Below are 24,548 nucleotides of genomic sequence, written 5' to 3' on the forward strand. Positions count from 1 at the left end.
AAAGGTTCTGGATTCTTGCTCACTGCCCAATTCTTGGTGCCTTGGAGCAGCAAAAGCTCAGAGCCTCAGGTGACTAGCAAGTCTGAAGGTGGGGAGAGGGGTAGATGCAAAGAGAAGAAAAGAAGCGCTGGGGAAAGAGGAGGGAAAGACATCAAACCTCTGCCTCTTCAACTCTCCAATAAGCAGAGTTATCTTCTTTATAATATCTAGAACAAGAAAGACCCCACTCCCAGAAGCTCCATCAAGTGTTTGAAAGTCCTTTGAGATAAAACAAATGTTGATCCCATGGTAACTCACAAGATTTAAAAGGAAAATCCCTAAACGTTGCTGTGATTAAGTTTTAGTCAGGGTACAAACAAAAATATCAGATCACTTTCTGTTTCACTGGGTCAAGGGTTAGAAATGCTGAACAATAGGAAATCTTGACAAGGAAAAGAGCATGGGGGTGGGGGATGGGAAAGGGGAGACAGGAAACATTGGGGACAGACTTGTGCGATGACACCATTCCCCAGAGGTCAAGGTTGGTTGTTCTCAGTGAGGAGGTTAAATACAGCTGTTGCTTTCTTGGAAGGTTTTGAGCAGCCACTGATAGCTGTGTGACAGCACGTTTCTTTTTTTTTTTTTTTTTTTTTGAATTTTTGAATGTTATTTAATTTATTTTTTTCTAGAGCAGGTTCTTATTAGTCATCCATTTTATACACATCAGTGTATACATGTCCATCCCAATCGCCCAATTCATCACACCACCACCCACACCCCCCGCCGCTTTCCCCCCTTGGTGCCCATACAATTGTTCTCTACATCTGTGTCTCTATTTCTGCCCTGCAAACTGGTTCACCTGTACCATTTTTCTAGGTTCCCCATATATGCATTAATATACAATATTTGTTTTTCTCTTTCTGGCTTACTTCACTCTGTATGATTGTCTCTAGATTCATCCACATCTCTACAAATGACCCAATTTCATTCCTTTTTGTGGCTGAATAATATTCCACTGTATATATGTACCACATCTTCTTTATTCATTTGGCTGTTGATGGGCATTTAGGTTGCTTCCATGACCTGGCTATTATAAGTAGTGCTGCAATGAACATTGGGGTGCATGTGTCTTTTTGAATTATGGTTTTCTCTGGGTATATGCCCAGTAGTGGGATTGCTGGGTCATATGGTAATTCTATTTTTAGATTTTTAAGGAACCTCCAAAGTGTTCTCCATAGTGGCTGTATCAATTCACATTCCCACCAACAGTGCAAGAGGATTTTCTACACACCCTCTCCAGCATATGATGTTTGTAGATTTTCTGATGATGCCCATTCTAACTGGTGTAAGGTGATACCTGATTGTAGTTTTCATTTGCGTTTCTCAAATAATTAATGATGTTGAGCAGCTTTTCATGTGCTTTTTGGCCATCTATATGTCTTCTTTGCAGAAATGTCTGTTTAGGTTTTTCTGCCCAGTTTTGGATAGGGTTGTTTGTTTCTTTAATATTGAGCTGCATGAGCTGTTTATATATTTTGGAGATTAATCCTTTGTCCATTGATTCGTTTGCAAATATTTTCTCCCATTATGAGGGTTGTCTTTTCATCTTGTTTATGGTTTCCTTTGCTGTGCAAAAGCTTTTAAGTTTCATTAGGTCCCACTTTTTTTTTTTTTTTTTTTTTTTTGCAGTACATGGGCCTCTCACTGTTGTGGTCTCTCCTGTTGCGGAGCACAGGCTCCGGACGCACAGGCTCAGCAGCCATGGCTCACAGGCCCAGCCACTCCGAGGCATGTGGGATCTTCCTGGACCGGGACATGAACCCGTGTCCCCTGCCTCAGCAGGCAGACTCTCAACCACTGAGCCACCAGGGAAGCCCCCACCACTTGTTTATTTTTGTTTTTATTTCCATTACTCTAGGAGGTGGATCAAAAAGATTTATGATCAAAAATCATAAATCAAAAAGATTTATGTCAAAGAGTGTTCTTCCTATGTTTTCCTCTAAGAGTTTTATAGTGTCCGGTCTTACATTTAGGTCTTTAATCCATTTTGAGTTTATTTTTGTGTATGGTGTTAGGGAGTGTTCTCATTTCATTCTTTTACATGTAGCTGTCCAGTTTTCCCAACACCATTTATTGAAGAGACTGTCTTTTCTCCATTGTGTATCTTTGCCTCCTTTGTCATAGATTAGTTGACCATAGGTGTGTGGGTTTATCTCTGGGCTTTCTATCTTGTTCCATTGATCTATGTTTCTGTTTGAGTGCCAGTACCATATTGCCTTGATTACTGTAGCTTTGTAGCATAGTTTGAAGTCAGGGAGTCTGATTCCTCCAGCTCCGTTTATTTCCCTCAAGACAGGTTTGGCTATTCAGGGTCTTTTGTGTCTTGATACAAATTTTAAGATGATTTGTTCTAGTTCCGTAAAAAATGCCATTGGTAATTTGATAGGGATTGCATTGAATCTATAGATTGCTTTGGGTAGTATAGTCATTTTTACAGTATTGATCCTTCCAATCTAAGAACATGGTATATCTCTCCATCTGTTGGTATCATCTTTAATTTCTTTCATCAGTGTCATAGTTTTCTGCATACAGGCCTTTTGTCTCCCTAGGTAGGTTTATTCCTAGGTATTTTATTCTTTTTGTTGCAGTGGTAAATGGGAGTGTTTCCTTAATTTCTCTTTCAAATTTTTCATCATTAGTGTATAGGAATGCAAGAGATTTCTGTGCATTAATTTTGTGCATTGATTTCTGTGCATTAATTTTGCAACTTTACCAAATTAATTGATTAGCTCTAGTAGTTTTCTGGTGGCATTTTTAGATTCTCTATGTATAGTATCATGTCATCTGCAAACAATGACAGTTTTACTTCTTCTTTTCCAATTTGTATTCCTTTCATTTCTTTTTCTTCTCTGATTGTCATGGCTAGGACTTCCAAAACTATGTTGAATAATAGTGGTGAGAGTGGACATCCTTGTCTTGTTCCTGATCTTAGAGGAAATGCTTTCTGTTTTTCACCATTGAGAATGATGTTTGCTGTGGCTTTGTCATATATGGCCTCTATTATGTTGAGGTAGTTTCCCTCTATGCCCACTTTCTGGAGAGTTTTTATCATAAATGGGTGTTGAATTTTGTCAAAAGCTTTTTCTGCATCTATTGAAATGATATGGTTTTTATTCTTCAGTTTGTTAATATGGTGTATCACATAGATTGATTTGTGTATATTGAAGAATCCTTGCATCCCTGGGATAAATCCCACTTGATCATGGTGTATGATCCTTTTAATGTGTTGTTGGATTCTGTTTGGTAGTATTTTGTTGAGGATTTTTGCATCCATATTCATCAGTGATATTCGTCTGTAATTTTTTTTTTTTGGTAGTATCTTTGTTTTTGGTATCAGGGTGATGGTGGCCTCATAGAATGAGTTTGGGAGTGTTCCTTCCTCTGCAATTTTTTGGAAGAGTTTGAGAAGGATGGGTGTTAGCTCTTCTCTAAATCTCTGATAGAATTCACCTGTGAAGGCATCTGATCCTGGACTTTTGTTTGATGGAAGATTTTTAATCACAGTTTCAATTTCATTACTTGTGATTGGTCTGTTCATATTTTCCATTTCTTCCTGCTTCAGTCTTGGAAGGTTATACCTCTCTAAGAATTTGTCCATTTCTTCCAGGTTGTCCATTTTGTTGGCATAGAGTTGCTTGCCGTAGTCTCTTAGGGTGTTCTGTATTTCTGCAATGTCTGTTGTAACTTCTCCTTTTTCATTTCTAATTTTATTGATTTCAGTCCTCTCCCTCTTTTTCTTGATGAGTCTGGCTAATGATTTACAAATATTTTTTATCTTCTCAAAGAACCAGCTTTTAGTTTTATTGATCTTTGCTATTGGTTTCTTTGTTTCTATTTCATTTATTTCTGCTCTGATCTTTATGATTTATCTCCTTCTGCTAACTTTGGGTTTTGTTTGTTCTTCTTTCTGTAGTTCTTTTATGTGTAAGGTGAGATTGTTTATTTGAGATTTTTCTTGTTTCTTGAGGTAGGCTTGTATAGCTATAAACTTCCCTCTTAGAACTGAGTTTTCTGCATTCCATAGGTTTTGGATCATCGTGTTTTCATTGTAATTTGTCTCTATATATTTTTTTATTTAATCTTTGATTTCTTCTGTGATCTCTTGGTTATTTAGTAATGTATTGTTTAGCATCCGTGTGTTTGTGTGTTTTACTTTTATTTCCCTGTAATTCATTTTTAATCTCATAGCATTGTGGTCAGAAAAGATGCTTGATATGATTTCAATTTTCATAAATTTACTGAGGCTTTATTTGTGGCCCAAGATGTGATCTATCCTGGAGAGTCTTCCATGCGCACTTGAGAAGAAAGTGTAATCTGCTGTTTTTGGATGGAATGTCCTATAAATATCAATTAAATATCTATTGTGTTATTTAAAGCTTGTGTTTCCTTATTTATTTTCATTTTGAATGATCTGTCCATTGGTCTAAGTGAGGTGTTAAAGTCCCCCCAATATTATTGTGTTACTGTCAATTTCCTCTTTTATAGCTGTTAACAGTTGCCTTATGTGTTGATGTGCTCCTATGTTGTGTGCATATATATTTATAATTGTTATATCTTCTTCTTGGATTGATCCATTGATCATTATATAGTGTCTTTCCTTGTCTCTTGTAACATTCTTTATTTTAAAGTCTATTTTATATGATATGTTTATTGCTACTCCAGGTTTCTTTTGATTTCCATTTGCATGGAATATCTTTTTCCATCCCCTCACTTTCAGTCTGTATGTGTCCCTAGATCTGAAGTGGGTCTCTTGTAGACAGCATATATATGGGTGCTGTTTTTGTATCCATTCCGCAAGCCTGTGTCTTTTGGTTGGAGCATTTAATCCATTCACGTTTAAGGTAATTATTGATATGTATGTTCCTATGACAATTTTCTTAATTGTTTTAGGCTTGGTTTTGTAGGTCCTTTTTTTCTCTTGTATTTCCCACTTAGAGAAGTTCCTTTAGCATTTGTTGTAGAGCTAATTTTGTGGTGCTGAATTCTCTTAGCATTTGCTTGTCTGTAAAGCTTTTGATTTCTCCATCAAATCTGAATGAGATCCTTGCTGGGTAGAGTAATCTTGGTTGTAAGTTCTTCCCTTTCATCTCTTTAAGTATATCATGCCACTCCCTTCTGGCTTTTATAGTTTCTGCTGAGAAATCAGCTGTTAACCTTATGGCAGTTCCCTTGTATATTATTTGTCATTTTTCCCTTGCTGCTTTAAATAATTTTTCTTTGTCTTTAATTTTTGCCAGTTTGATTACTATGTGTGTCAAGGTGTTTCTCCTTGGGTTTATCCTGTATGGGACTCTCTGCACTTCCTGGACTTGGGTGGCTATTTCCTTTCCCTTGTTAGGGATGTTTTCTTCTATAATCTCTTCAAATATTTTCTCGGGTCCTTTCTCTCTCTCTTCTCCTTCTATAACCCCTATAATGCGAATGTTGTTGTGTTCAATGTTGTCCCAGAGGTCGCTTAGGGTGTCTTCATTTCTTTTCATTCTTTTTTCTTTATTCTGTTCTCCAGCAGTGAATTTCACCATTCTGTCTTCCAGGCCACTTATCCATTCTTCTGCCTCAGTTATTCTGCTATTGATTCCTTCTAGTGTAGTTTTCATTTCAGTTATTGTATTGTTCATCTCTGTTTGTTCTTTAATTTTTCTAGATCTTTGTTAAACATTTCTTGCATCTTCTCGATCTTTGTCTCCATTCTTTTTCCGAGGTCTTGGATCATCTTCACTATCATTATTCTGATCTCTTTTTCTGGAAGGTTGCCTATCTCCACTTCATTTAGTTGTTTTTCTGGGGCTTTATCTTGTTCCTTCATCTCTTACATAACCCTCTGCCTTTTCATCTTGTCTATCTTTCTGTGAATGTGGTTTTTGTTCCACAGGCTGCAGGATTGTAGTTCTTCTTGCTTCTGCTATCTGCCCTCTGGTGGATGAGGCTATCTAAGAGGCTTGTGCAAGCTTCCTGATCAGAGGGCCTAGTGGTGGTTAGAGCTGGCTGTTGCTCTGGTGGGCAGAGCTCAGTAAAACTTTAATCCACTTGTCTGCTGATGGGTGGGGCTGGGTTCCCTCCCTGTTAGTTCTTTGGCCTGAGGTGACCCAACACTGGAGCCTACCTGGGCTCTTTGGTCGGGCTAATGGTGGACTCTGGGAGGTCTCACCCCAAGGAGTCCTTCCCAGAACTTCTGCTGTCAGTGTCCTTGTCCCCATGGTGTGCCACAGCCACCCCTCTCTTCTGCAGGAGACCCTCCAACACTAGCTGGTAGGTCGGGTTCCGTCTCCTATGGGGTCACTGCTCCTTCCCCTAGCTCCCAGTGCACAGACTATTTTGTGTGTGCCCTCCACGAGTAGAGTCTCTGTTTCTCCCAGTCTCCTGTCAAAGTCCTGCAATGAAATCCCGCTAACCTTCAAAGTCTGATTCTCTAGGAATTCCTCCTCCCCCAGGTTGGGAAGCCTGACATGGCGCTCAGAACCTTCACTCCAATGGGTGGACTTCTGTGGTATAAGTGTTCTCCATTTTGTGAGTCACCCACCCAGCAGTTATGGGATATGATTTTACTGTGATTGCGCCCCTCCTACTGTCTCATTGTGGCTTTTGCTTTGTCTTTAGAGATCATGTTTCTCAATGGAAATCATGTAAAAAATAATTTGTGACCTGTTAAATATCTTTGCATTTAATAAAAATGATGAAGAACTGCATGACCTAAGTAACAAAAATATTGACTCAAGTCATGATAAAACCTTTTCTGCACAAGAGTTAATTTTATCATCCTCAATCCTTCTTAGTGACTGGTTTGATTTCCAAATCTACTGAAGAACAATCAATTCCCTTCTCAAACTCACTTCTAGCTGAGTTTTTAAGGTCTTATTTAACTGAGAAGGATTAACTCTTGCTCCAACTTAAAGCTCATCTGATTCTTCTCCCAAGCTCTCCTGTCTGTTCAACAAATGTTTGTTGAATGTCTGCTGCATGTCAGTCACTGTACAGGGATGCCTAGTAGCAAGGTTACCAAAGTCCTTCTCTCACAGAGCTAACAGACTACAGGGCAGGAAGGAGATATTAAATCAATAAAACCAAAAAAGGACTTTGTGGTTATAATATGTTGTCTACATTTGTTTAGTACTTCAGTGTTTTCAGCACACATAATTTTATTTGCTTTTCAAAGCATACCTCTGATGTAGGAGCAATATTCTGGTTGTTTTATAGATAAGGAAACAGAAATGGGGACAAAGCATTTGCCAGAGGCCACTCCAATAGTAAGTGACCCATGTAGGATTAAAAGGGATCACACCCCCTCCATAAATAAATTCAACAGCCTCTCCTTTTCTGGGCTCCTAAAGATGTTCAGCTTCCCTATCTGTCATAACATTCACTTATCTGAACATTCATCTCCCTCTCTCTTCCTTCTTTTTGTTTTCCAAATAATCAGTTTTGTTTTAGAGTCTTAGAAGAAAAAGTAAAGCAGTCCCTTGAGTTGTTTTATCATAGATGTCATCAGCCCAGCACCACCCAGTTAGGTCCACCAGACATAAGCAGGGATCACTGTGGGCCATGCAAGTTCACCTTCTCATATCACACAGGAAATAGATGGGATTCCCCAGAAGGGAGCCTTTCTTCCATGCTTCTGTGGCAAGCATATTTGCCAAAGAATTTTCCAGTGCTCATCTGAGGTGGGTTCTTGTGTTGTGTGTACACGTGTACACAACCACTGGCAAGTTAGGGGTGACCAAAAGTAAGGTATGTCCTGCATTTTGTTACCATCACTGACTAGAGAGATATTTAAATACAGCAGGTCCTGATCAGAAGAATTCCTCTCCTTACTTGGTTAAAGTTCCCAAAACAAAGGTACAGCATTGGGCAGTGGGAACAGAGAGTACAGAACATAGAGGGAAATAGTGTACTTAGTAGTTTCACGTTTCTCGTTCATTTGTTGAAATAATTTGCAGTCCTTTGTGAAACTGCACCTCATCTATCCATTTATCAAGGACGGTAATATCAGTAGAGTCTCTTGGCCAATCTGAGCATGAAAGTAGAATAGTGTATGATTCTGTGTCAGCGGAATCAGTGTGCAAGGGGACATATTTCCTTTCACTGTGGAGAGGCTTTTTGCTTGGGGTGCATATAAATCCATTTTGTTTCAGCGCACTGGAACTCAGTGAAAATGCCCAAGCAAGCTTCTTGGTGGAGGATTACATTAGAATATGTTCTCATGCTAGAAAATTTAATTGATTCCTTAAATATACTTACTATCTCTCAGTTCACATCTTTTTTTTCTTTTTTTTAATGTGAAGAAATAACCAAATGACAAGAGTGATATGTGTTCTCATGAGCCTTGTGAGTCTTATGGTGAATGAAAGACAATCCTGTTCCTCTGGGGTTCCCGACATGGGTTTCCAGGCAGTGCTGAGAAAAGGGAGGCCTTCAGAGAAATGCAGGACTGGTTTGAGTTTCTGGTCTGCGTGGGGAAATTTGCTTGTCTTTGGTTAGTCTAGGTTTCTTCTTCTATGAGATGGGAATCATACTACCTGCCTCACCATGTTGTTATGTTTAAATCGGTCATAAAGTGCCCAATCCATTTCCTCTCAAAGGTAGACTAAGGCGGGAGGGGAGCTATATTTAAACACAAGTTAGAAAGAAGCACACCATACATCAAAGAAACTATAACATAAAATATGATGACACAACTGAAAAACCAAATGTCTGTCAGAGCAATAAAAGTCAATGGACAAAACTCATCTGTTAAAGGGATAAGACAGTAGGATTGAATTGCAAAGTATGATCTAACACTTAACTGTATGTTGTTGTTAAAAGACAAAATGAATTTAAAAAATGATTTAGTAAAGTTGAAAATAAAAGGATGGGCAATATCATACTAGGCATATGTAAGCAATCAGAAAGCAAGGATCACAACCTTAATGCCAGACGTTGCTGGAATTACGGCGTTCAGTGGGAAAAGGAAGGCAATCTGCAGTGATAACGATCTAATTACTACAATTATTTATGCACCAAAGGGTATAGCGTTAATACTCGTAAAACCTATATGAAGTACAAAGAGAAAGGGAGAGTGCTTCAATAAGAGATTTTCCTTTCTCTTGGTTCATGACAGAGACAGTGGGGGACAATAAATAAGGCTAGGAAGAGTATTAAATCATACAAATAATGAGTTTGGTAATATATATAAACAGAAATTACCCTTTTAAAAAAATGACCTTGGGGGCTTCATAAATTTGATCCCAACAAAATTGTTAGTAAATTAAAAAATTAAAAGCTATACTGCAATAAATAATCTGTTATCTAACTCAGATAGAATTTAAAACCTTGAAAATAGGGAAGCCAAAATTCTGCTCCCTGGAAATGTAAGAACTCTCTCTTAAATAATTCCTGGGCTAAAGTGAAAATTAAAACAAAAATTATGGCATATCAGATGTGACGTATGTGCATGTCATACAATGTCACAACAAGGCCAGTTGCATTGCGTGTGTGTACGTGTGAGTGTGTGTGTGTGTATGCGCTCACTTGTGCACGTACCACATAAGTAGCTGCTTCCCTTGTTTGATCTCTTCAGAGAAGATGTAGGGATGACTCAGAAACTTCTGAAATACCAAGGTTTAATATGAAGAGGATGCTGATTCATTCCTCCTTTATCTAAAGAATCAGAATAGTGCCTTAAATAAACTGTCATTATTGTCATCTAAGGAGGAAAGTGTGTAAACTTGCTAACAAGTGGGTGTTTTCAAAGTTAAGCTCACTTACTTGGAGGAAACTGAAACCTAGAGGTGAGCTAATGTATCTATCTCAGCTCATCACACTGGGGCATCACAGCTGCTCCTTGAGCACAGGGTGGGCTGGGGAGGCAGCTCACTTCCTTCTCTGTTGTGCTCTCCTCTTCAGGTCAGTTTGTTCAGGGGAGCTGGTCTACCCCACCAAGGGCCACAGGGCACAGAGAATAAAATGCCCTTAAAATAGCAAGCCCAAGGAATGAGTTCTGAGTAACAAAATCTTAGTCTGAAACATATTCTTCAATTGAGTCATTTTTCTGACTTACGTTTGTTTTTCATAGACTCCCCTATCAACTCTCGGCATAGCACTGAAATTCCATAACTATTCAATAACCAAGAAGAGTTTGAAAGGCTGTGACCACGGATGGTGGGAAATTAATGAGCACATGTAAGTGGTTTCCATATGTGAAGAATCTAATGAAAAGCCTCACCCAGGAGTTCAAAGCCTTGGATTCCTTTCCCCCAGAGAGTCTGCACTTTACTACTTACAGACAGGGGAACTGAGGACTACAGGAGTTAAATAACTTGCTCAAAGTCACTCAGCTCATAAGAGATTAACCCAGGATTCAAATCCTTATGGCTCCCAAGTCCCTGTTTCCATCACTGCTCTGTACTGCTGGGCTATGGATGTACACACTCCATACTTTACAAAAATAATTGGCAGAAAAACCATTGCAGCCATGGAGGAAAATAGTAAATAGAAGTCCTGATGATTACAAAAGCTAGAAACCATTAGCCAGTTCTGTGCAGTAGGAGAAAGAAGCTGAGAGAAATTTAGGCACCTCGGCTTCCCGAACTGATCTAGAAGGTCCTTACTCTCTCCCTTAATTCATCCTTTAGCTGTTGTTATTGTTTACTTGCTTCTAAAGTTATAATAGGTCTTGTATTAAAAAAAAAAATACAGGATGCCCTGTCTTTGCCAAATAGCTTCTCAGTTTACTTTAAGGAAACTTGTGACGTTAGCCTGAGGGACTTGTCTGCTAATTCTTTGCTCACAGCTATTCCATGAATGAAATCTTCCCTTTCTAAATGATTTTCCTGAACAACCTTCTTTGATTTCATTTAGACTCTTAGATGACTTGCTAAATAGTCATTGATCCTAGAATCAATGACTTGGAATAGAATCTCCCTGATTTAATGGTTTTCTTGGATCCATTATTAACATGTGGCTTGTACTCCTTTTGGGAGTATTTTTGAATCAAGGGTCTATTAAGTAGGAGGCAGAAGACCTAGGTTCAAATTGCAGCCTTGCTGTTTAGTAGCTACATGAACTAGGACAAATTATTTAATCACTTTGTCAGTCTGTAAAATGAGGTAATGAGGTGGGGTTTTTCGGTAAGAATTCAATGAAATGATGCTTACCACACACCAGGACGTCTTAGCTATGACTAATATGATTAATAGGATTGCTAAGGAAATGACATTGGATGCATAAATACTATGGAATGTGCCCCAAGGCTTTAAAGATACTGCATTTTGGTATTTAATTAGCGGTCCAGAAAACAAATCTTTACAAATCTATTGTAAGCTTGTATGCTTAAAATAAAGCAGTGCTTTGAAAATGAGATGCTTTTTCCCCCTAAGTAGCAACCCCTGCCACCCATGATGTATTGCTGCCAAAATATGAATAGTTTCCTCCTGCAAATACCAGGAAAGCTCTCTGCCCTAAATACTTTCCCTGAAGGAACAGCTCTTCATTTTGTCTTGTGGGTTGGCTGAAATTCTATCAGATTCTTTTGATACTAGTTGTACCCATGGGATTTAAAATGCCAGCCCTTCCCATTATCCGTCCTTTTCATTAGAAAGGCTCTGACTGAACTAATTCCTGGCACCTTGCTGCTAAGGTTAGCCTAAAGGCTTTGGGTCTGTCATGGAGAAGGGAGAAAAAGTAATGCTGAGACCAGGAAGCTTAGTGATCTTGAATTCAGAGAACACAGGGGTGGGGTATGAGTGCTCAGGGCAACTAGAATGCAGTATACAAACCTGAAGAAATGGACAGCCTTCCTAAGCTTTTGTCCAGCAAAGTTCTGGAGGGCAAGGCTATTGGTGCGTTAGAAAGTGCTAGGGTTTAGTATCCGGTGAACTGGGTCCTAACGCTGCCTCTGCTTACTAGCTATTTGAACTTTAACAAATTACTTCACCTCTTTATGTCTCAGTTTTCTTACCTGTCACGTGTCTGCCCACGTAAACTAACACTTGCTGGGTTTCTCTAATCTCTCGCTTTATTTTACTTTCATTTCATAAACCACCACTATGCTCCATTACATACTGTCCCCCTGTAAACTCCAGCCCAAGCATGGTTTCATGCTTGACCCCTTTCCTCTTAACTCCTCTTTAATGTCGAAGTGAGGCTAATCTTTGCAAGAAAACTCTAGTAAATATTAAATATTACTAATATATTACTAATAGTAATATTACTATTACTCTAGTAAATAGTAAATATTAATGGAGAATTCCAATAAAAACTATGAGATACAGATAACAATCATCATGATTTTAGAATGCAGGCTTCTGATCCTAAGATGACCAACTAGAGTAGACTCTGGCCCGAAGAGCTTGACTAGGCTTTCAGGCACCTCTCAGATGCTGGCTTCCGCTTAGCCAGGTGGCCACCTCGTATCCCAGGAGCTGGTCTATCTGCCGATCAGCTCCTGAACTTCAGCCAATTGCAAAAGATTCGTCCTGAAATATACGTGAATGCTTTGAACTGTAAAATGATAGGTTATCCCCATGCTCTTCACACTGAATGCCAACATCTGATCCATGAAATATGTGGTTCCCAAATGCTTTGGGGACCTGGAGTGATGGGCGTTAACAGATTCCAGTGGAGGATGTCCCCCTTCAAGCCTAGTGTCTACTGTTTCCCTTTGAGAAACAATAGACACCTGGGAAAGTCTTGCTCGCACAAGGCAGAAGCCTAACTCACCATGGGCCCCAGTGTAATTGTACTTCATGTTCCACTAACGGCAGTGCTCATGCAAGGATTACTAATAGGAGGGACATGTTCTCCTAGATGATGCAAAGCAAAACCAAGGTAGGGGAATATTGCAGATAGACATCACTATTTTGAAATTTTGCCAAGGACAAGCCCTGAAGTGCATATCAGAGTTCCATTTAGATTGAAAGATTGTTGTCTTTTGCTTTAAGCGTTGCTGGAATTCTCTGCATGTTTTCAACCTGAGTTCATGGGTTCCACTCTGCCCCGCAGAGAGGTTTGTGGCCAGAGTAGGCAATTCTTTTTTTTGTTAAGCAGTTATTTATGTTCAAAGAAGAGACAGGCCTAGGAGAATTAAACCTGTATTTCTTCTAATTATAAGTATTGGTGAGGAAAGCAACAGGTAACAGATAGTTGGTAGTAACGCTATTGTTTTATTTAGCAGAGGAGAAAATCAAGGGGGCAGAAGTGACTCAATGACAATCACTTAGCATAGGATGGATAACTACCATCAGCTCTACCATAAGCTTCTCCGTTTGTGAAGCTCAAATGACCAAAGTATCAGTGAATTCGCTGTTGACAGAAGACAGGAATGCAGTTGACAGGCCCTCATGCTGTGTGTCCCCCTACCCTCACTCCTCAGGTACTGCGGCTCCTACATGGACCACCAGACGATTTTCCGAGTGCCCAACTCCTTGGTTCACGTTCAGCTTCAGTGCAGTTCAAGGCTTTCGGACAAGCCACTTTTGGTGGAATATGGCAGTTACAACATCAGTCAACGTAAGCCGGGGATCAGCCCCTTAGAAAACCGTAATGAAGGGTTAAACAGAGGCTAACACTTTATTATGGCTCTAAGCGTTGAGAATTTAAGGAATGAAAACTGCTTCTTTATTTCTGCTATTGACTAGTATACTTTTATAATAATACTTAAATAACTATATAGTAAGAACAAAATATATGATAAATATTACATACAATTATGTATTTATTATGCTGAAGTTTAAATTATAGAAGAAATAATATCGTTGTTTGTTACAATTGAAAAACAGTTTCTTACATGATTCCTGAAATATAGGACAATTTCTTGATTCATTGTTCTTCTTGCTAGCCATAAGTTTTTGTAAATATGAGGTTTACGCCAACATTTGATGGATCGAAGGGCAGCAGTTGCAACTCACTGTGGCTTCTGATGCATAGAAGGACTGGTCTTTCAAGGAGAGTCCAAATAGCGGCCTGCAGAGTGTTGAACTTCACACTGAGAACTGCTGGAACAGTGGCCAGGAAGCGGTCAGCAGAAAAGGCAATGTCTGAGGGAAGTCATTAGTGCTGGAGAGAGTAGATACTGACTCAGGAAATTCTCAACCCGTTTTTTTTTTTTTTTGTCTTAAATGGTAGTCTCTGAGGTTTAATAATCTAATTGTATTTTTTGTAGTAGAAATTAAAATATATGACAATTCAAATAGGAGGCTTTCATCTGTATTCTACCTACAGTCACTTCTCCTGCCACTGGGATGCCACTCTGTGCTTGGAGAAACAGTGATTGTGTCTCAACCCATTTTAAAAGGGGGAAAGTAAGAGTTGACCACTTAGGAATCCACGAGGTTAAGTCCTGAGAGAAAGCCCAGTTAGACCCTTCCTTCTTTGCCAATGCTAACATACCTGCTTCTGGATTCAGAATTATTACATTTCTGAATATCAGAATATTATAATTCCCATCAATGATACAGGTAACTAGTAAGCCATCTTATTTTTAACTCTTATTTCAAACCGTGAGTATTTCCTAGGAGCTCATGCTCTCCATCGTGTGCCGTTGAGTTAGTGGTTGACCTGACCATGCACCCTCCCCATTCTTTTGCACGAAGCACAGGCTAGGTAGCTAATAAAGAACAGAAATTTATTTCTCACAGTTCTAGAGTCTGGAAGTCCAAGATCAGGGTGCCGGCATGGTTGAGTGAGGGCCGTCTTCTGGTCTCAGACTTCTCGTTGTGCCCTCGCATGGCAGAAGGGGTGAGAGTGCTCTGTGCGGCCTCTTTTTTTTTGTTGTTTTAACATCTTTATTGGAGTATAATTGCTTTACAATGGGGTGTTAGTTCCTGCTTTCTAACAAAGTGAATCAGTTATACATATACATATGTTACCATATCTCTTCCCCCTTGCATCTCCCTCCCTCCCACCCTCCCTATCCCACCCCTCTAGGTGGTCGCAAAGCACCGAGCTGATCTTCCTGTGCTATGCGGCTGCTTCCCACTAGCTATCTATTTTACGTTTGGTAGTGTACATATGTCCATGTCACTCTCTTGCTTTGTCACAGCTTACCCTTCCCTCTCCCCATATCCTCAAGTCCATTCTCTAGTAGGTCTGTGTCTTTATTCCTGTCTTACCCCTAGGTTCTTCATGACATTATTTTTTTCTTAAATTCCTTATATATGTGTTAGCATGCGGCCTCTTTTGTAAGGCAGGCACTCATCCCATTCATGAGGGCTCTGCCTCCATCACTTATCACCTCCTGAAGGCCCCACTTCCCCCTACCATCACCCTGGGCGTTAGGATTTCAACATATGAATCTGGGGGCTGGGGAACACAAATATTCAGACCACGGCAGAGAGAAAGGATTTATTAGTACTATCATGTTTAGCTATGCCCAGGATTAAAGATTCCATTCCAGGGAATGGATCTTTGATGAGTAGCCTGGTTGAAGTGCCCTAGGAGTCCTGAGTTTTGAAACCAGTCATTAATCTCTCTAGGTCCAACTTCTAAGATCAGTGGTTACTAATACATTTTGCCATAGAGATCCCTTGAAAATGTAATTAAAGGCACCAACCCTCAGAATAATGCATCTGGTCATAGGGGATTCAGAAACACCAGAAGGCCATTTAAATTCCCCGGGGATTCTAAAGACTGCACACTGGGCATACTGGACTCAAAGGCAGCTTCCAGCTTTCTCTTTCTCCAAGTCTGTGATAAAGCCAGGTTGCTGAGTCAGGGATGGAGGTGTAGGAATTTGTACGTGTGACCTGGCTGCAATGTCGACTCAGAGCTTCTGGTGGATTAGTTTGATTTCTTTGTTCTTAAATACTCCTTTTTGGTCTTTCAATTACCAGCTATAGCTTCGCTTTGATGGAGAAATCGTATGATTACTACCGCTATGTTGCCACTCAGCCACTTAACGATTCACATTTCTTTGTTAATGTGGTCTGGTGACTTTTAGGGACCCACACAGATTTCCTATGTCTTATTGTCTCTAGCCTGTCCTGTTGGATCTTTTAGATGCTCCTCCGGTTTATGTGTCCCTCAGGCCCAGCGCTGTGATGGAGTAAATGACTGCTTTGATGAAAGTGATGAACTCTTCTGTGGTGGGTATTTAAGCTTTTACTATGACTTTCTTAGGAATAAATAGCTTGTCAGGACCACTGTTGCTGCTGATGCATATCCTGGGTCTTTGTAGCTGTTATCTATTGCCACATAATAAACTATTCCCCAAACTCAGTGGCTTACGGCAATCGTTTGTCCTGGATCACTCATCTGTGTGTTGTCTCAGGTAGGACCAAACTGGGCTGGGCTCAGCTGGGTGGCACTGCTTTAAGCTGTGGAGCCTCCTGAGCTTGGTTCTTCTCAGGTTGGGGTTGGTTCTACTCCTCATGGTTCTTTTCCTTGTTGAGCTAGTGGCCTGGCCCTGGCAGTGGTAGAAGCAAAGGAGGAGTGACCAAAAATATAAGGTTCCTCTTAAGTCCTGGGCTTGGAGTTGGCACACCATCACTTGTGTCATATTCCATCGGTCAGAGCTGAGGCTGTAGTCGAGGGGCAGGGAAGTTTATCCTGCTCACTTTGGGGCCGTGGCAAGGGTGGGGATGCATAATACTATCATAGAGAATGAGGATCTATGGTTAGTAAATCAAGCAGCCACAATCTTAAACATAATCCTATTTTAAAGCACGGATCTTCCCTCTAGAAAGAAGTTCAGAATCTGCAGAGAAGTAAACACTTTCAGCATGCTCATTTATGGAGCACAGGTGTTGAGAATAAAAGAATTGATTTTTTTTTTAACCTGTATAGTTTGCATCAATATCACATTGGTAATAACCAAGTGGTGGGGTATTGGATATTCTTATTTTGGGCAGAGAGTCTCTGTATTGGTTTTTCATTACTATTTGCACCTAATTCCTGAATCTATCTCCAGTTTCAGGGAGCAAAATGGGGAGAATAGTTCACTGGACCATATGACACCACTGGCAACACTTTCTCCTAAAGATTCAGAGTTTAATTCCAATACAATTGCAATGATGAAGCTATTTAATCTTTTTCATATTTTGGAGAAATATTAAAGTTAATATAACTAGCTGAAAAATTATGTTCATAAAAAATAACCTGTAACTCTACACCTTTTTTTTTTATTGACAAAACAAATTAAAACCCTCTTAACTTAGGCTTCATTAACAATTTAAATCTATAGGGTCTTCTATTTCTTAAGAAAATAAATACCATTGTATAGTGATTGAGGTTGCTTTTGTTTCTTATGTTATTTTTATTCCCTACTATTATGCTCCAAATGAAAGTGATTACTGTTACTTCGTAACAAGGACTGTTTTTTAGTAATTATCATTTCTCATCATGCCATGTTGGGAGCTATTCTCTAGGAGTTGATTAGGTACTAGATACTCTCAGAGTAAATAAATGAACTATTTCAGGGCAACAACGTCCTCCCCCCTGATCCTCACAAGACATACCTCTGAAAAAACAGGAGCAGATAACAAAAATGATAACTTTTCAAAAAAACAGAAATGTCTAAGGAATTATACCTTCTAAGAGTGCTTGCTACTATATTGTGTCTGTCACTGGTCTAAAGGCAATTCCCGAAAATATTCCAAAGAAGAAAAATTGTAACAGATTTACACTGGTATTTCCTAGTTCAGGGAATGAATGTCTCAGGGTAAAATAATTTTAAAGAGAGTTTTCCTTACCAATAGACTACAAGTCTGTTGTTCTTTAAGATCTCACATTCGTTAATCTACTCAACAAACTTTTAGTGAGCACCTACTATTTGATCAGGCGCCTGAAGAACAGAGATGAGTAAAACAAAATCCCCAATCTCAGGACACTCCATTTTGTTTAGGAAGGTAGACAAGTCCAATTTAGATAACAGTTTATGATTTTTATTTTCCTTAAAATCTTATGATGCATTTAATTGTAATTAAAGAAACAAACCCCCAGAGTTTAATGTATTTCTCCACAAGCAAAAGTCATATCTGACAAACTCAGATATGCTGTTCGGTGCTAAGAATTACACCAAAATTTAAACATCTGCTTTTCCTCATGGAGGTGTCAGTTTTGAGAAAACACATGTTTTGTTTTGTTTAAGTCATCTTAACCATTTGCACGTTTTGAGGGGCACTGCTGGTCATCAGGGAGTCCCACTGATATGTCAGGCTCACGAGCTTTCTGCCTGTTCTCCTTCCAGCGACTCTTAGACCTGCCTGCAACTCCAGCTCCTTCAGGCAGCACGGCCCTCTGGTCTGCGACGGCTTCAGGGACTGTGAGGATGGCCGGGATGAGCAGAATTGCACTCAGAGTGAGGAGGAGCCCTGTGCACTTTGCTGTTCTTCTAATCAGACTCTTCTAAGCCCAAATCAAAATATCTCTCTTGGGTTAGGGCAATCGACTTGTCCCAGTTTCCCCATGGAAAATCCCAGGTCCCGGGAATCCTCCTGGGCCCAGACAAAGTGGAAGAGTTGGTCACTCTAACTGGGGTGGAGTGTGTGTGTGTGTGTGTGTGTGTGTGAATTCTGGAAGATTTCCCTTGCTGACTTGCTTTTAATGCTGTTCACAACTCAAGGAAACTGAGGATCGGATATAGAGGGATTTGCCAGATACTGTGGTAGGGTATGGTCTATTCTAGCCCCTGCAAAAACACACACTGCCAGAGTTGTGAACAAATGTGCAGTAATTCACAAAATCTGTCCATTCCCTCCCACCCCCAATGGTATAAAAGGACTGAGTATGGTGTTGATTTTTGCTCAAAAATTTTCTTGGAGAACAAGGTAAAGTAATGGCAAAGAAGCCATGGCTTAAGCCACGGATATGGCCAACTGCTTGGCATCTCCCCTACAGTGGAAGAAGGGAGAGACTATTGGGTTGATTCTCAACTAGTGCACCTGCCTGCCTTCCTTTCAGTGGCTCTGCTGAGATGCAGGGACGGGACAGTGTGGGGTTGCTTTATTTCCCTCTGTCGTGTTTCCCAGAGCAGCAAACACCGATCCTGTGGCTAAGCCATCCTTTGTGGACGGAATTCAGTGTCATTCACTCAAATCTGTCTCTGAGTAGGAAAAATTATTTCTTTTTTGCTCACTTTTAGGTATTCCATGCAACAACAGAACTTTTAAGTGTGGCAATGATATTTGCATTAGGAAACAAAATGCAAAATGTGATGGCTCTGCGGACTGTCCAGATGGAAGTGATGAGGAAGGCTGCAGTGAGTAGAAACATGTTCCTTCTGATCCTTTGTATTTGTTCCTCAGTTGATCTGTTTTTCATTTTTATTCCCTTCTTGGTGTAATGCCCCAGGCAGAAGTTGCCACAGGCCAGGGAAGAATAGTAAACATTGGTGAACTGATTCTGAAATGGTTTCTCAGAATTAAAACTTCTAGAGTGGATTCTGTCTTCTTTCTTGATAATAAGCATTCATGCATTAGATGTTTATACTGAGAACTTTCACTTTCTAATAACTCTAATCCAGGGATAAGCTCTTAAATAAAAAAAACCTATGAGAAAGGAAATAGGTACTGGAATGCCATGGATGACTTTGTTAATTATGCCTCATGTTGTGATCAATGTCAAGTGCTGGTTCGTTCCTTAGCTATGACCTGAGAACAGTAATCCACCCTATGTTACTATTAGTTGTGTGGTTTCTAATTGGCCATGTGCCAACTTGTTAATTATGTATCCTTATCAATACTATTTATACTGGAAAATAATTGCTCTGATAACTAGTTTTTCTTAACTAGGTTTTTAAAAATAATTAATTAATTAATTATTTTACTTTTGGCTGCATTGGGTCTTCATTGCCGTGCGCGGGCTTCCTCTGGTTGCGGCGAACGGGGGCTACTCTTCGTTGTGGTGCGCAGGCTTCTCATTGCGGTGGCTTCTCTTGTTGCAGAGCATGGGCTCTAGGCGCGTGGGCTTCAGTAGTTGCAGCACTCAGGATCAGTAGTTGTGGCTCGCGGGCTCTAGAGCACAGACTCAGTATTTGTGGTGCACGGGCTTAGTTGCTCTGCGGCATGTGGGATCTTCCCGGACCAGGGTTCGAACCCGTGTCCCCTGCATTGGCAGGCAGATTCTTAATCACTGTGCTACCAGGTAAGTCCAACTAGGTTTTCATTTGTTTGGGACTTACAAATTCTCTCCCAAATCAGCACAACTTCAAGGACACTCTCAATTCTGTTGCATTTGGAACTAATCGTTCTTCTCCACCTAACAACCTGAACTCCACGGCTCCTGTTCTTATCAGTACAGCTGTTACTAATAGGTCCCCTCCTCCCCTCATGTGCGTTATTGTACAGAGACTCTGTGTCAAGGCCTGTTTTCAGGAGGGAGGTAGTGATTTGTTGGTGCTGGTTTCAGACAGACGCGCATCTCGCCTCTCTGGATAAGCAGGGGATTTCAAATTGCTTATCCGGTTAGTCAGTTCCCAACCCGGCTCAAAACTTGACTGGATTTCCAGTTTTTCTTCCAAGTCTGCCTTTAATTCGTGTGACCCTTCCTCTCCTAAAGGCTGCAGCAGGAGTCCCTCCACCCTCCACCGCATCATCGGGGGCACCGACACCCAAGAAGGGGGTTGGCCATGGCAAGTCAGCCTCCACTTTGTTGGATCTGCCTACTGTGGAGCCTCAGTCATCTCCAGGGAGTGGCTTCTCTCGGCCGCCCACTGTTTCCATGGAAACAGGTAGGGCATCTCAATTCTTACTCTGAAGTGACCACAGACCACAGACCATACACCTGCCCCCATGTTGTGGGAAGAAGCTCCCTGTTGGACACATTCAATCATTTCAATTGGTGGTTTTTTATTTTGTTTTGTTTTTGTGACATCAATTGTATGCCGAACATTCTTTTTAGGAATTATTGATATAAAGAGAAGAACACAAAGGAATATCAAGAGTGAACAGGCTTTTACCAGACTGAGAAAACAGGATAGGGCTTTCAAGTCAGAAGAAATTCTGTGGGAACGTGTGAAGACTGTGGAGTATGGGAATGTGTGGAGAACGGGTATTAAGGGATTGCTGGGGTACAGGAATCCCTATTTAGAGCGTGAGGGTAGCGATTCTGCATCCAATTTCCAGTGTAGAGCGGGGGAGGATTCCTACAGTCCCAAGCAATTCTCTGACATTAGCTGGGTGTCCTATAATTCAACTCAATTCTGACTTTGTCTACCCAGATAGACAGATTAAACAGTTTAGGGGGGCTTCCCTGGTGGCGCAGTGGTTGAGAGTCCGCCTGCTGATACACGGTACACGGGTTCGTGCCCCGGTCCGGGAGGATCCCACATGCCGTGGAGCGGCTGGGCCCGTGAGCCATGGCCGCTGAGCCTGCGCGTCCGGAGCCTGTGCTCTGCAACAGGAGAGGCCACAACAGTGAGAGGCCCGTGTACCGCACAAAACAAAACAAAACAAAACAAAAAAAACAGTTTAGGGGCTCAGTCCTACAAAACTACCCCTCTCCCCCTAATTCAGATGCCAGTCCAAAGCCTAGGTCGTCACCGGAGCTTCTGACTGACTGGTTATAGAGGGGAGGTTCTAATGACCCCTTCCTTGGATTTTATTAATTTGCTAGAGCAGCTCACAGAAGTCAGAGAAACATTTTACTTGCTGGCTTACTAGTTTATTATAATAAGATATAACTCAGGAACAGTCTGATGGAAGGCATGCATAGGGCGAGGTATGAGAACGGGTACAGAATTTTCCATGCCTTCCTGGTGTGCACCACTCTCTCCGCATCTCCATTCGTTCACCAACCTGGAAGCTCTCCAAACCCCGTCCTTTTGGAATGTTATGGAAGCTTCCTTACACAGCCATGATTAATTAAATCATTGGTCATTGGCCATGGATTCAACCTCTAGCCCCTCATTCCTCCCTAGAAGTTGGGAGTGTAACTGAAAGTTCTAACCCTCCAATCACATAGTTAGTCCTCCTGGTGACCAGCCCCCAGCCTTAGCTGCAGTCCCAAAGTAACCTCATTAACATAACAAAAGACACATTTGCCCCTCTCATCACTTAGGAAATTGTTTTAGGAGCTCTATGCCGGAATGTAAGGAAAACCAAGTATATATTTCTTATTATAAATCACAATATCATGGGGGGATCATGAAAAAGTCCATTAGGGTTGTCGTCCGAAGGGCTCTGTCTGCCTTTACTAATGGGGTTATTATGGGGCAGACACTCTACCAGCTAAGGGTGAAAGGGAAGCTCAGAAAACAACTTCACTAAAAAATAACCTTATTTGTAATCTATTGGAGCTTAGGTACAAAAATATGCCATTCATTCCTCATTCAGAATTTTTTAAAGTGGAGTATTTCAATGAATTTATACAATTAGAGTATTTGTTTCTCCTGGAAGTTACAGGATTCATGTTAATGACTAAAACGGCTACACTTCTGTTCCGCCATTAGTCTTTTATGCTAAGAAACTGCTCCAAGTAATACGTGGCCCTCAATACTTCCCTGGGTCCCCAGTGCTGCCCGTGAGATGTCAGCTAAGCAGATAAGGGGCCACACTCTTTGGGATCTGTCCTTATTTTTCTTCCACAGCTTCCACATTCTCTTCACCCCACCAGAGCAAAGCTGCTGCACCCACGGAGACAGAAACCTCAGGTGGAGGTTACAAGACCCTCAGTGACTTCATGCCAGCCTAGCGGGGTCAGGATTAGAATTCTGGAAGGGCTCATAGGGAGTGAGACCCTGTGAATAGTCAAGTATGAACAGTTAGAGCAGTGATCTTTTTTTGCGGGCCTCTCACGTTGTGGCCTCTCCCGTTGCAGAGCACAGGCTCTGGACGTGCAGGCTCAGGAGCCATGGCTCACGGCCCCAGCCGCTCCGCGGCACGTGGGATCTTCCCGGACCGGGGCACGAACCCGTGTCCCCTGCATCGGCAGGCGGATTCCCAACCACTGCGCCACCAGGGAAGCCCTAGAGTAGTGACCTTTAAGGCTTCTGGTAGTTTTCAAGAAGGAGTTTCCTTACATTCCTGCTTGGAATACTTTGATTTCTCATCTATTTTGGTATTCATATCATTTGAATTTGGCAAAAGGATCCCCAGACCACTGTCTTACTGGCCCTGTCTGTCTCCATCGAATACCACTGTCAGCATGAATAGGGAGAAGGTAACAAATGAATTCCAGTCACTAACCATCTTGACCTGTGTGTGATTCCTGAAATACTGGTGGCAAGAAAATCGCCAGCATGTCCTTAGAGTGTGGTTGAGGACATTTTCTGGACCTTAGCTATCATTCACCAGCCCTGCTCTACCTTACTTCATCTTTGGTTTTACTGAGGAGACAAGGGAGGCTCAGAGAAGTTGTGCTTCTTGCCATGCCCGTGGACAGAGGCAACGACTAAGATAGGGACTGAAAGTCAGACCTCCCTTCCTGCAGCCCTCCTCCCTCTGTGGAGTGCTCTTTTCCAAACCATGTCTGGTTCTTCAGGCCTCTGACTCCATGCTTCATTCCTTTTGTACCAGACTCTCCGACCCCACACCATGGACTGCTCACCTTGGCATGTACGTGCAGGGGAATGCCAAGTTCGTCTCCCCAGTGAGAAGAATTGTGGTCCACGAGTACTACAACAGCCAGACCTTTGACTATGATATTGCCTTGCTACAGCTCAGTGTCGCCTGGCCTGAGACCCTGAAACAGCTCATTCAGCCAATATGCATCCCTCCTGCTGGCCAGAAAGTGCGCAGTGGAGAGAAGTGCTGGGTGACCGGCTGGGGGCGAAGGCACGAAGCAGGTGTGTGTGTCAGTGAACGCCATGCCCTCCTCTCCAGATCGTAGTAACTTGTGTTGATGTGGTGCTTTAGGGTTCATGGAGAGGGTTTTTGTATATGATCTCATTGATCCTTCTAAAAACTCTGAGAGGTGGAATGGAGGAGAGTATTATAGTTCTTGTTTTATGATGTTTCCCCTTGCCCCAAAAAGAAGCAGGACACACTTCCTAAGGGAAGGTCTCTGAGCAAGGCACTGGATAGATAGTATGGGCTCTTTGCAAACTCAGAGGAGTTTGCTAGTTCCCTTTCATCCAAAAAAAATGACTGATTTTCATAAAGAAGTGAAGGATGCTCTGTCTCACACACACACACACACACACACACACACACCCCTTACTGTGTCGACTCATAGACAGTTGTCTGGAGGATAATACGAGTATGTCCTTCACAAGGGCACCTAACTGGCTAAGTGAATGAGAGTGAGGGCTGAAATCCAGCCTGCCCTTAGCTTCCCAGACTGTAGATTCAGGCATAGGGGGTTAAATCAGCCTAGAATTGATCCACCCAGAGGGGATACCTTTTTACAATTCTTCCACCCAGAGGGGGCATCTTTTTTCATATGTACAAAGGTCAGACTTTATGGTAGGGAAGTCCCTACGTCTGTCCTGCCAAGGATTTTATGGCCTAGGATTCTAAATACACAGTAAGGAGAAGAATCCAAAGGTTAGAGCTAATGCTTTCCCTTGATCTCCCAGTCATCTTGGATTCCCTTGCAGTCATTTCCAAGGGCTTAGGGCAGATACATTTTCTGTAAGTCTTGAACCTTATCTTGGCCTTGCT

At 41.3% G+C, this 24,548-nt stretch overlaps 1 protein-coding gene across 2 annotated transcripts in view; it reads left to right on the forward strand.

Annotated features, from left to right (window-relative positions):
* The window catches only part of TMPRSS7 (transmembrane serine protease 7), a gene marked incomplete at both ends in the record, with an annotated part of 48,684 nt that overhangs the window by 21,338 nt on the left and 2,798 nt on the right, over positions 1-24,548 (forward strand). For both annotated transcript variants that reach the window (XM_082839469.1, XM_082839470.1), the window contains 7 exons: positions 10,088-10,194; positions 13,385-13,521; positions 15,987-16,094; positions 18,197-18,307; positions 19,091-19,207; positions 20,506-20,677; positions 23,463-23,731. In XM_082839469.1, the coding sequence (XP_082695595.1) occupies positions 10,088-10,194; positions 13,385-13,521; positions 15,987-16,094; positions 18,197-18,307; positions 19,091-19,207; positions 20,506-20,677; positions 23,463-23,731 (1,021 nt within the window). The remainder of the gene's footprint in view (positions 1-10,087; positions 10,195-13,384; positions 13,522-15,986; positions 16,095-18,196; positions 18,308-19,090; positions 19,208-20,505; positions 20,678-23,462; positions 23,732-24,548) is intronic.

The sequence above is a fragment of the Leucopleurus acutus genome (assembly GCF_964270905.1).
Source record: "Leucopleurus acutus genome assembly, chromosome: 5".
NCBI classification, from domain to species: domain Eukaryota; kingdom Metazoa; phylum Chordata; class Mammalia; order Artiodactyla; family Delphinidae; genus Leucopleurus; species Leucopleurus acutus.